This window comes from Clinocottus analis, unplaced genomic scaffold, assembly GCF_023055335.1.
Source record: "Clinocottus analis isolate CAN_PGR_092001 unplaced genomic scaffold, fCliAna1.0.p SCAF_20, whole genome shotgun sequence".
In the NCBI taxonomy this organism is placed as follows: Eukaryota; Metazoa; Chordata; class Actinopteri; order Perciformes; family Cottidae; genus Clinocottus; species Clinocottus analis.
Genome location: NW_027175932.1, coordinates 2,483,086 through 2,496,205, shown reverse-complemented (window position 1 = coordinate 2,496,205; position 13,120 = coordinate 2,483,086). Strand labels below are relative to the sequence as shown.

At 44.7% G+C, this 13,120-nt stretch overlaps 1 protein-coding gene across 2 annotated transcripts; it reads left to right on the top strand.

Annotated features, from left to right (window-relative positions):
• Window positions 1-331: 331 nt before the first annotated feature.
• Window positions 332-8,118, top strand: itfg2 (integrin alpha FG-GAP repeat containing 2). Of its 2 annotated transcripts, XM_068586715.1 has the most exons (13): window positions 332-641; window positions 1,340-1,435; window positions 1,521-1,562; window positions 1,657-1,834; window positions 1,933-2,072; window positions 2,558-2,706; window positions 2,807-2,901; window positions 3,005-3,058; window positions 3,327-3,418; window positions 3,576-3,693; window positions 4,230-4,403; window positions 5,614-5,710; window positions 7,823-8,118. In XM_068586715.1, exons 1-12 carry the CDS (start codon window positions 546-548, stop codon window positions 5,679-5,681), a joined length of 1,302 nt encoding a protein of 433 aa, XP_068442816.1. In that variant the 5' UTR covers window positions 332-545; the 3' UTR covers window positions 5,682-5,710; window positions 7,823-8,118. The 2 variants fall into 2 exon arrangements, with proteins under 2 accessions (XP_068442816.1, XP_068442815.1); XM_068586714.1 differs by lacking the exon at window positions 7,823-8,118 and having other exon boundaries at window positions 5,614-5,746.
• The last annotated feature ends 5,002 nt before the right edge of the window (window positions 8,119-13,120 follow it).

Genomic DNA, 13,120 nt, shown 5'->3' with positions numbered 1-13,120 from the left:
TTATTTCATAACTGCAGTTTTGTCCATAAAATCCTTAAAGTTGTGGTGCGCTTCCCTCCTGTGACCAGCAGATGGCAGCACAGGAAACACCAGAAGAGCGTTTGTTAAAGACTCGTACAGACTGCACACTATTCAACTTCCTCCTCTGATTCAGCGACACATATAGATAAGAAATAACAGCAGTAAGTTGTATATAATCCATTCACTTACCTAGAACCACCTGTTATAACGTATGTGAACTCAGCAGCGTTAAAACAAGCGCGAAATAGACGGTTTGTCTCAACTGAGCTGCCGTACTTTATAAGACCACGTGCTTTTGTTTACTAGGAAGTAGCAAGCAACGTTACAGCCATGTAACCGTCTATTTAATCATATTTACGGGCTTTCAAGTAATTCAACAAAAATACATTTTTTGGAAAACACTTAGTTATGAAGGTTACGCTGTTATATCTTTAGAATAATCTTTTTAAAGGTTTTTTGTATTTTTTAGCTCTTTTGAGCGTGACTTAGAGGTTTTAACATAAAGAAACTCAACGATAACGGTGATGCGGTCCTTGAACTACGTTCAACGAGTCAGTTTGGATTTCACAGGAACTCTGTTTCCTCACGCGATCTGTCTGGGCGATGCAGACAACGACTCGGTGAGGACGGTTCACGGTGTTTCATGAATTACGTGTTCCCAGTTTGTTCCCAGTTTGTCCAGCAAGGACCAAAGGAACCTGGACAAGGATACAGATTGAGTGCATCCTTTAAAAATGCTCAACACATGCATGTACTTTGGTGTAAGAAAGCAAGACTTTCTGTAGACTGGATGGCTTTTATTTCTTCTTCCTGTCGTATATTTGAATGTCTTTGGGGTTTTTTGGACAGTTGCTCAGACAAAAAAAACGTCATCAATATCTGCATCTTTTCAACTAGTGATGGATTTGATCTGTATGTGCTGATGTCATTGCTAGTATGGCTTCATTATAAAACCCACTTGTCTAGAATCAGTTCTACATGTGAACATTTTGGTCTGATTGAGTAAATCTGATGAAGATGAAACGTTGAAATGTCTCAATATTTAGATGTTGGGAGCATGAATTCATTGTGCATGCAGCCTTTCGTCATGATTGTTTTTGTCTCCTTACAAACAAGCATAAGACGACATACAAACACATCTCTGTGGCCTCTCTACAATATTACCCTTTAACTATTTTTGACAAACCAGAAGATAAATGATTCATCAATTCAAATCAAAATGTCAGGACGTAAACCATGTCTAACTTTCAGTGTATTCTTCTCAGTGTTTGTGGCGTTACAGTAAAGTAAAATAGCCGTCTGTCTCCATCCTCTGCAGCTGAACGAGTTGGTCGTAGGCGACACCAAAGGGAAGCTGCTCGTGTACAAGAACGACGACTTCAAACCCTGGGTGACGAGAACCTGCGTGGGCATGGTCAGTAGAAACTGGAGGCAACGCTTAACGATCTCACCGAGATAATTAGTTTCTCTCACTCACATGGCGTGTCTTTGTTTGGCAGCTGACTTGCGTTGCAGTCGGAGATGTCTGCAACAAAGGAAAGGTGCGTTATGAAACCTTCTTCTGGAGCGTTTCATGAATATTGTTTTGTGACGTTCCCAATATGGTGTGGTTTCTTTCCCCTCCCCGTTTGGCAGAACTTCGTGGTCGCTGTCGGAGCGGAGGGCTGGTTCCACCTCTTCGACTTGACGGCCGCCGCCGCCAGTAAATCGGATTCCTCCAGTCAGCACGAGTTCACGTCCGCAGAGGACCAGAAGCCTCTTTTCACCCAGCACATTCCGGCCAACACCAAAGTCATCCTCATCAGCGACATCGGTAAATGACCTCCTGACGTACGTACCTGCTGCAGGCGGCTCGTGCGTCTGGCTTCCTAAAGTTGACCGCGCCGTGCGCGCGCACACCTGTGTCCGCAGACGGAGACGGACGCTGCGAGCTGGTGGTCGGATACACGGACCGAGTGGTGCGCGCGTTCCGCTGGGAGGAGCCGTCCGACGGCGCCGAGCCCGGATCCGGACAGCTGGTCCTGCTGAAGAAGTGGCTTCTGGAGGGCCAGGTACAGTTTTACTGGAGCTCGTCAATAAGGGTTTGGTTTCATACTTCAATACGTGCACTGACTGTATGAACTGATAATCCAACAGTATTCATGGTTCATTGATTATCAGCAGCATCATATTGTCATCTTATCATCTCATCAGGCTTTCATTCTACACATGTATGTGGTCTAAATGAAGGATTCTTAGCTAGTTATATATATATATATATATATATATATATATATATATATATATATATATATATATATATATATATATATATATACTTTTTTTTTTTACATAAAAGAAGAGTTTGCTTGCATAACAGTGTAAGAACCAAAACAATGAGTTGATTAATTGATAAGTCAAGCCTGAATGAATCTACAAAAAATTCGAAAAGCAGTCATTTATTGAGCAGTAAAATGTGTGTGTGTGTTTGTGTTTGTGTGTGTGTGTGTGGGTGTGTGTGTGTGTGTGTGTGTGTGTGTGTGTGTGTGGGGTGCAGGTGGACAGCTTGTCGGTGAACCCGGGTCCAGAGGGTTTACCGGAGCTGATGGTGTCTCAGCCGGGCTGCGGCTACGCCATCCTGCTGTGTTCCTGGACCCAACACGACTCCAGCGGCTCCGGAGAAGAAGCCCCTCCCACCCCCGGGAGGTAAACGCTGTCTCTCTCCCCCCCTAAAAAAACTAAAAGTTACAGACGCTTCAACGCCCAGAAACTGTGATTTAAATGGTTTTGATGTCTGTGCTGTCAGCGAGGGGCCTTCCAGAGATGTAGTTCTCCACCTGACCACCGGGAGGATTCACAACAAGAACGTTTCCACTCATCTGATCGGCAGCATCAGTAAAGGTCAGTTTTTATTTTAAAGTAGATGAACATTTAGTGGAAGTTACTCATAAGTTATAGTTAAAAAAAAGATCTAACCTTTGATTTGACTTCTGTTTTTCATCAGGCTCTAAAGAGGAATCTTCTAAATGTGGGCTGTTTGCTCTCTGCACTTTAGATGGTAAGTCACGGCAGATGGATGGATAGATAGATAGATAGATAGATAGATAGATAGATAGATAGATAGATAGATATGTAGCTTTTTCATTGTGTCTGTCGGCTGCACACATTGAAAAAAACATTAAACATTTAATTTCCCAAAGGAGCCGTTAAAAACAAGCTTTATCAGAATCGGGGTTTGCCAGAAAGCGCTTTGTCTCGGCGCCTCTTGAGCTCTGTTCACGACATTAAACCTTCAGACTTTAATCTCTTTCTACCTTCATGTTCAGGGACGCTGAAGTTGATGGACAGCTCGGAGCAGCTGCTGTGGTCCGTGCAGGTGGATCATCAGCTGTTTGCGCTGCAGAAGCTCGACGTTACTGTGAGTTTTTGTAGCTAAATGTATATATATTCTTTTTTCAGGGGGTATTTATTTAACAGCAGCTGGAAGCGTTGATGTGCTGACTTCTGCTGGTTTGACTTCTCACCTTCCTGCAGTGATGTGTAGCTTTTAAACTAAATTCCTTCTTGTCCTCCAGGGAGACGGCAGAGAGGAGGTGGTGGCGTGCGCCTGGGACGGTCAAACCTACATCATCGACAACAATCGGACCGTCGTGCGCTTCCAGTTTGACGAGAACGTCAACGCCTTCTGTGCCGGTGAGCGACCCCGTCCTCTCTCTAAATGATCCTTTTATATCAGGTCAGATTCCCTCCCGTGAGTCTCCGGCCTCCTGTGCTTTGAAGCAGGAGCTGCACCTGGTGATGTCAGGCCCCTCGTGGCACCACTAGGTGGCGACGTTGAGCTTTGGGTTCAGCCGGTCGTCTTCCTTTTCAGATCTTTCTGCATCGTTTAAACGAGCCGCAGTCAATTTGAAGGAGCTAATATGACATCTGCAGTCGTAAGTGGATTAGAGGGAGACTTTGTTTAATCTGTGTGTGTGTGTGTGTTTCTGTCTGCCAGCTCTGTGGGACCATTAAGGTAGATCAGACTGGTTTCTCTGTTTGTGTGGGAGCCTGCTCGTCCACAAGGACTCACATTAGTATCCGGGCTGCTGATGTGTTCATTGGGATTCACAAAACACAGTAAATCACAGCGCCGCCCGCCACATGTTGGGTGAAAAACACGTCTATGTAAGTGTCGTTTTTCAGTGTGTGTTCTTTGTGTGTGTGTGTGTGTGTGTGTGTGGCCGCAGGTCAGTACACGTGTAAGGAGGGGAAGAACAGCCCCTGTCTGGTGTACGTCAGCTTCAATCACAAAATCTACATCTACTGGAAGGTGCAGCTGGAGCGCATGGAGTCCACCGACATGCTGCGCGTCCTGGAGGAGAAGCCCGAGTTCAGCAGCCACCTGAAGGCGCTGGGAGTCGGTAAGTCCGACCAATCGGGAGGCTGCGGAGTCGCACCGACGACCCCTCTGTTTGTCGCCGTCGTGACATGAGCGACTACTTGTTGTCAACTTGTTTGCCATCGAGTCGTGACACCCGAATACTGATGCATGAACCGATCACATGACCGCTAAACGACATCCTGCTCCACTTCAATGCATTAAACAATCAACTTTTCTTATTATTATACACTTTGGTTTGGTCACTTAGTTGTCAACGGTGCCGAAAAGTCTTTAATCCACGAGCACAGAAGCCGAGGCAGCCGCTCGTCTTCTCCCAACACGACGTGAAACTCGGTCAGTAGGTCGGTTAATCGTCGTGAAGGTGCACAATACATTTTGCAGGCCTGTTACCTAAAACCTTGTGAGGAAGATGTGTGATGTAGCAGCCAGGGGACGAGAAGTAGAGGAGAGAAGGAAGAAAAAAAGACAAATGCAGACGAATAAAAATGTAAAAATGGGCCTGATATGTAGAGCGTGGACCGGAGGTGAGGTTTGGCTTTGTATGTCTGCAGATTTTATCCACCTGAGAACATAAATTTAAGCGACAAAACATACGTTTTTAAGTTCCCAGGCGATTTTATTAAAACATATTGGCATTAAAGTCACACAGCTGCAAACAAAGAGGACCCGTACTGTAGGTGTTGCTGTGACCTGATAGAAATGTCAGCAGCAGCTCTGCAGCTCTCTTCCCCGCTGTTCATTCTCTTTAACAACCTGACGACAAGCCGACGGGGGACGATGGAGAGTCTGAGAGAGTTCTCCTTTCTCCGATTTATAAAAATGATCTCCTTTTGTTCAATCATCAGATGGTTTCCACTCGAATCCACAGCGGTTGAAGCTGTTTTTTTGGGTCATTGCGGGTAGCAAGTACTGTAAAATATGGAGCTGGGGAGGAGGGGGATGTCTGAGAAGATATATTTATAATGTCTGAGATTATAGTTGTGTTTGAGAGAGGAAAAACAGGATTAGTCTCTGAAAATAAAGTGAGATTTTTGCAAGAAAATACTCAAATCCGTGGGAATTTATTCATCTTTTCCTCTGAAATGTTCCACTTTCATCTCAGGCAATGAGTGTGATTGTTCTTCCCTGTAAATGTACCACGTTAAACTTTGTAACTCGTGGGACTCTCTACCAAAAGGTACGAGGTTTAAACCCACGCCGAGTGTCTCATGTCTGTGTCTCCTCCTCAGATACCTGCGACCGGGCGGCGGTGAGCTCTCTGGTGGCCGACGTTCTCTACAAGGATTCCCAGACTTAGCGCTCCCACCAACACGCCGCCGTCTGACTGTAAATACTCTGTTAATAAACACCGGTTGTCCGTCTCCTGCGCTGCCGGTCTCGTTATTGGCGGTCGGGTTCAGGTGATCTGCTGCAAGGGAACATGAAAAACATCGTGTCCGAGTCTGTGAGTGGAAACTCGGCTCTTTTTTCCTGCTTTTTCTTTCCCGCTGTTCCCAACGGGAGCGTCGCGTAAGCGCCTGAATGTACGGCGCTCCTCATGCAATATAGATCAGCGCGTCTTCCTGTAAAGGGTAAAGCGGGCTCAGGTGTCCTCGTCTCTCTGGAGTTTTCTGCCCTTTAGAGGACGAGGTCCTGTGGGAGTCGCTCCCAGAGCTCCCAGTGCTCCCAGTGCTCCCAGAGCTCCAGAGATCAAGTCGTTTATGCCGCCATTTTTTTGTGTATTTCTAACCTAAACCTTGAATCCTCCCAATATCAAGTGAAGCGTTGGCGTTCAGCCTGTGTCAGTACATTTTAAGTTTTTGTGTAGTTAATTATAAAGTGTATTAATACATAAAAAAGGAGTACAATATTAAACTATATACAGGAGCATAAGGAGACAAACATTGCAAAGTAAAGTGACAGCGTACACTTAGTGTGTTTGCATTAGTATAGAGATGTGATATAAATGCAGAATAAGACAAGATAATATAGTAAATGATGAAAGATTGAAGGTAGTATATATAATATCAAAATACATATTTTAAACTACTATAACAGGATGAAATGGATCAGGGAATCAGATATAACAAAGATATTTATATAATACATAAGCAATATGGTAAAAGTTGTGCTATGTAGTGTGTAACAAACATTTTTAATGAGTGTTCTTGCACTAATGATGTTTTCCAGCTTTGGAAACGAGCCGCGCTTTGTGGGTTATATTAACCTTTATTATGATAATGATACGTTCACCTCACAGAGGTTAAAGTCAAACAGGAAGCTCGTTTCTTTTCCGTTTCATCCTAAAGGCAACGCGCGGTTTGTCCTTATAAGCGGTGAGCATTCCTGCTCCGTGGGTCTGACTTCATGACCATGAATGGTCGCGTTGTGGCTCTGGCGGGTCTGCTGCTTCCCCAGAGGAGCCGTCGGTACGATGGACCCTGCCTGGCTCCGTCTCAGACGTCTGACCCAGAGACACGGCGTCCGCTCGGGGGTCACGGCCTCGACGTGAGCTCGCCGACCTTCTGTGTGTTTGCGTGTTTGCGGCCATCTTTCCCTCTGTTCAATCAAAGCCCAGATTGACCTTTTTAGAGGCGTTGTTATGCATCTGGAGGGTCGAGCGACATCGTCTCAGGGGAGTTGGTTGTTGTGCGTCTTTGGAGCCGTGTTTTATTTCTGTATCCATTTCTCTCAGGACATAAAAGGTTTCCATGGAACCAGAGCAACATTTCAAGGAGAAAGATGTCATGGCCTCAATTCTGTTGGTTCATATTCTTCTCCATTTTGATGACTAATGGAGGGGGAAAAATCATTACTTTTTGAATTGATACGTGTGTGTGCGTGTGTGTGTGTGTGTGTGTGGATTTAGAGTTTTAACTTAACCAATAGGAACAGATTTAATTGTACTACTACTACTACTACTACTACTACTACTACTACTACTACTACTACTACTACTACTACTACTACTACTAATAATAATAATAATATTTAATTTATTCATTTGTTTATTTTCATTTTCCAAATATTATTTTATTTTCATGAAATATCTTTTAAATTATTTTCTATTTAATATACTTTTAACATGTATTTTTATTTATTTCAATGTTTCTTTTTTTATTATTTAATTATTATTTATTTAATTAAAAATGCAAATGCATTTTTTTTAAATATTGTATTTTTTTGCAGATTATTTCCATTTTATTTTTATTTTTTTTAAATGATGGCTTTATCCAGTAAACACCGTATGAATTAGCTAAAAAGGGTAAAAGGGTTAATTAAAGACAAAGTCTATGCGAGCAGCTCTAAGCTGCTTTAAGCTAAATGCTAACATGCTAATTGTTTGACTCAAAATGAGGCCTTGGACTCAGTGTTACACAATGTTAACCCTACTTTGTGTTTCATGTTGATTTCTTTACAGAAGAGTTCATTACACTTGTTCATTTTCTCATTTTCTAGGTCGGACTCTGTTTGTCGAGGCCACAAGCCAAAAGGTTGAGATGTCAACGCGTGCGATGCCTTTAATGCTAATGAAGCCGTCACGAGGAGCCCGTCTGTAGAACTGACAGCGTGACGCCGCGCTCCCTTCAGGCGGCTTTGGACATGCGCCGCTATGAAAGGATGCTGCAGCCTCGGCTGGATGTCAGATTCATTAATTAAAATGCAATATGAAGCGTCTGTGGTGCAGCTTTACATTGACCCCTGAAGGAATGACACAACTTCTGCATGAATACAAATAATAAAAGCCATATTGTATAACGCTGAACTGAGCAGGGGAGGCATCATAATGAGCTCATCCCACACTGAAGGAGCGATGTCGCTGCTCCAAAGAAGAAGATCTCTGTGATCTGAACGTGAACCGACAGCCTCCCGTCCTGGAGCACCACCGGCCTCCTCCTCCTTTCCTGGAGCAGAGGATGCCTCCTTTCTCCTTTCCTGGAGCAGAGGATGCCTCCTTCCTCCTTTCCTGGAGCAGAGGATGCTTCCTCCTTCCTCCCTCCTCGCTGTCAGTTCTGTGAATGTGTGCGACCGCCGGCGCTCAGGCGACGTGTTGTCATGAAGTCGTTAGTGCTGACCCCGCTTCGCTGTCGCGGTTCCCACAAACGCCTCCTTCCTGTTCCTCTTCACTCAAATAGGTAATAATGTGAGGTGGCTTATTTTTCCTCAACCTAAGTAAGTATTTCACGATTATTTCCTTAAAGTAACTCGGCATTTCACGATGTTTTCATAAACCGAACTATTTCACGATCTTTTCCTGAACCGAACTATTTTACGATCTTTTCCTAAACGCAAGTATTTTACGATCTTTTCCTGAACTGAACTATTTCACGATCTTTTCCTAAATGCAAGTATTTCACGATTATTTTCTTAACCTAAGTATTTTACAATCTTTTCCTAAACCAAACTATTTCACGATCTTTTCCTAAACCTAACGAAGTTTTTAAGTCTACTTGTCTGTAACGAGCAGAAAGTGACACGTTTCCTGATCCTTTCGTAGCAAATCGCACATAAAATGTCGGACGTTTCCTCACGATATCTTACAAACCGTTGAGTCTCCGTTCCTCGTCGTGATTTCTTCGAGCGTTTCCAACAGTCTTCCAGGTCTCGTCGCATCTGAACTCAGTCGTGCTCATCAATCGACCCGTTTACCCGAACACGCCAAACCTGCGTTTACATGAATATATGCAGCTATTATGTCTGAATGCTCACTCGCCGCTGAGCCAGACTTGTGATTCACTCGCTCACAAAGACGCCGTCCACTTAAACACGGCGTCTGCAGCACAATGGCCACGAATCACAAACTGCAGCGCCGACTGTTTTTGCTTCAATAATTATGTTCAGGCTTTGAGGGAACGGCCCTTTGGAACCGCGCAGGAGACGAAAACACCTGCTGCGTGGTCTCGAAGTACTTTACTTGAGTATTTCCATTTGATACTACTTAGTACTTCTTATCCACTACATTGTTCAATACTGGACATTTTACTGCACCACATTTACAAATGTTACGAGTTATTTACAAAACGTACGATGAGCGATATACAATTCATGGAAAAGGAGATTTCAGGGTCATATTTCTGCAGAACGATTACTTGTTCCCTGATATTTTGTACTTTACTAAACACATTTTTGCAGGATTTTCACTGGTAATCTCGTATTTTTACATGTTTTTATTGGTGCTTTGACCTCAGTAAAGGCTCTTGAGTACTTCTTCCACCACTGGTCTTGAAACGGGTTCATTGTGGTCATATTTCCGGCCGTGCCGTCACATAATTACCGTATGTTGTGCGGCATAACTAATTTCCCTCCACCCTTCCTGCCAGTTCACATGAGCAGCGTTCCCGGTGGAGCAGCGGGTGCTGGGTGTGGTAAAGTGGATCTGATCCTGACTGACAGACAGCTGGAGCCTCCAAAGTGTGTGTGTGTGTGTGTGTGTGTGTGTGTGGTTCTCGACATGAGCTCCATCTCTTTCCATCAAGGGGCTCCGAGCCGCTGAGGGAACCGACACCACTGATTAACAGCGTCCAATTTTGTCCACGTCGAGCTTAATTCCGCGGCTTTCATCGGTTCCATCATCCCCCTCACGCTCGCCGAGGGGGGAGAGCCGAGGATGAACAGCACACCAGGCGGCGTTAACAGCCAGCGGTTTTTTATCTCCGCAGATGCAGAGAGGATTTCCATCTGACTGGCTGCTTTTATTACACACTGGAGCCCCTGCGAGTGTTTGCTTTCCTTTTATGTAACACACTCTATTGCTGTGTTTTGATCTCTGGAATAAGGAACCGCAACTGGCTTATTTGTTTTGGGCTCTGCGTCACATTAATATGAAGCATGAGTGGAAAAATAAAGATTGAATTAATCCCACAGCATGTGGGTTTCATTTTAAAATGTTGTTTTTTAGTACAGACTCAGTTATGCCACAGGCTGGTTGAGAATAAGTCGTATTTCTCCCTCAGAAATAGTGTCGTCGCTGATTTAGGAGCCTATCGGAGGACCTGCCGTCACCTGTCTGCCTGGTAATATACAGTGAGGCGTCCATGTTTGTTTGGTTTTTCACAGCCATACATCTCCAGTGCCAAGCTGGATACACAGTAGCTTTCAGAAAACAGTTTTCCAGTCATAATTACGACTTGGATGCTGGCATGAAGGATAATTACAGTTCAGTTCAGTGAGAGGTAATTACAATAACTTGCGTTTCTCTATTTGCATGTTAGTTTCTATGTGATTCTTTCTGAAGCGTCTCCCACTCACTGGCACGACGTTGCATAACAGCCGCCTCCCCAAAGAGGACCTGGTCTGATCAATATTCCCCTCGCCTCACCCCCGACTCCTCTCTCTAGGGGTTCGGGCCCACGGGTCCTTCCCGCTCAGCTTATTAAGCCCACTGGCGCTGCTTGCTGTGTGTGAAACCCTTCAACCAGCAGATGCAGGGAGAAGATGCTCTTGATAGAGATGAAGGACAAAAAAAAGAGATAGAAAGCTATTTCTGGAGACGGGTAAAGTAAACACGACGTCTTTGATGAGGTCTGGATGGAGGAGTTTGGCTGCTCTTGAGGTCTGCGACAAAGGAAAAGTCTTTCCCGCCCACACACGGTTTCCTCAGAGCTAAATTACTGCTGAATTAGAGTTTGATGTGAAGGGTTCAAATCCCACTTTGAGGCAGAGCGCTCGAGAGGTCAATGTCGGTTGGTCAGTCCACCATTTTGTTTCCAGACTGAAAGCGTCTCCACTTGTATGGAAACTTCGTTCAGACGTTCATGATCCCCCAGATGATGAATCCCACCAACGGTGCCGATCCTCTGACTTTTTTTGTGTGTAAAATACTGTAACTTAGATTGTCCTTGAAATGCTCATAGAAAACAGTTATATAAATACTGAGCTTCTGCACACTTTATAACTGTTTGTGCTTGTGGGGAATTCATAGAAATATCGAGCAATAAACTAACACACTGTTGGTTTTGGTCTTTTCATGTTAGAATAACACCAGGCTGACCCTCACGTGCCCTTGACTGCATTGTTAGAAGCAGAGACAAGACCACAATAACAAATACGTAGTCTTTTTTTTTTTTACTCGCTCAATAATTATCCATAAATACAATACCACGGGTGGTTAATCACACAGGCAGTGTACTGTACGTCTACCCGTCGTGGGCACTGAAAGGCCTGTACTCCTCTGGGTGCAGATTTATATTAGTCATTCCCGCCTGCAGATCGGTTTGCCCTCTCTACTCCAATCTGTATTCAGCATCTGTCCTCTGAAGGAGAACAGCCTCTCCGCGCCGCTTTATGCAACGGCCCGACCGCTCAGACACAATCGAGCGTCGGCGGCTGCCTGAAGCTCAACTTAAAAGGTCAAAGAGTCAACATCTACGGTTCTTCTGACGTCTCAAGAGAGCCGTTTGTGTTTTTTTAAAACCAAGCAGCTGCTGCGCTTTTGTCACACCCGTGACACCCGACGAGAAGAGAAAAGAACAAACGCAGTGCGTCCTCTGAGAGAGTGTGTGACTAATGGTGCAAGAGGTGTTACCTGCTGCAGCTTTAACAGGATGTGGTGTGCAACGCGAGGGCGGCTTGGAGGGGCGTTCTGAGTGGGATCCTCGCTAACAAGGTTTGCTGTAATTTCATGTTCCTGTGATGTTTTTCCCCCGTGGCTTTGCCGGTGCCGACGGCTGTCACGCTGAGGCCGAACGGAAAGAAATAGCATCGGCTGACAGCTCTGACAAGATGAATGCAGTTTGACAGGAAACAGCCGCGTCAAAACCAATCGAATGCAGATGTGTCCCCGAACAACAACAACAAAAAGATTTGTTTGGTGGTGACTCATTTCTGTAGCTGTCTATCTACCTGTAGGTTTCCCACCTGGTCTCATTAGTTTAGCCGTCTAGTGTTTCTTGTGCTCGTCACAGTGGCATCTGCAATGTAGTGATATAATAATACAACTCAGAGGGAGACTTGAGTCGTATAAGTTACAGAAATTACTTTCTTTCCTTTTGTAGCTGCGTTAGCATGCTATCCAGCCAAACCCTCCAACTGTTTCAGGTAGCTTTCCACTAAAAATGACACGTTAGAAACTGTATTGACTTTCTCTTCTGTTTGGCATCCAACGCCAAACACGCAAACACGGTAAAGCCAGTGTTTGGTTTTATATTTAAGAACGGATGGCAGGAAAAAGTGAATGAAAATCTGTTCGGTTTGATGTATTTTGTATATCTGGTGCCTTTTGTAGCGGCGTTAGCATGCTATCCAGCCAAACCCTCCAGCTGTTTCAGGTAGCTTCCACTAACAATGACACGTTAGAAGTTCCTCTTACTGGCGCCCAATGCCAACCTGTAATGATCGAAAGGGAAACCAACGCTACAAGTGGGCTGAATAGAGGAGTATTCAGTCGGCTGCAATCTGCACCCTCGCCACTAGCCTTCACCGGTCAAATGGGGTCAGCTGTCGAAGCCCCCTGATGCTGTGGGAACATCTGCTTTCTCTGTTCTTTATATAGCCGACTCCACCAGCGAAGGGCACATACAGAACAGGAGTGTTTGGCAAGTACTGACCATGGGAATCAATGTGAGGTCCAGTAAATCTTCTGCTCAGCGGAGCCCTCCCACAACCAGTCTGCTGGCTCACATTACTCAGACAGACGAGAGATTAGAGGTTTTTAAATGTCTGCCCTTTCACATAAAGCGTCCACAAAACAAAAAAAGGGCCCACCGCTCCTCCACGCCTTGTCAGTTAATATTAAGATTATGAATACAGAGTTAGCCA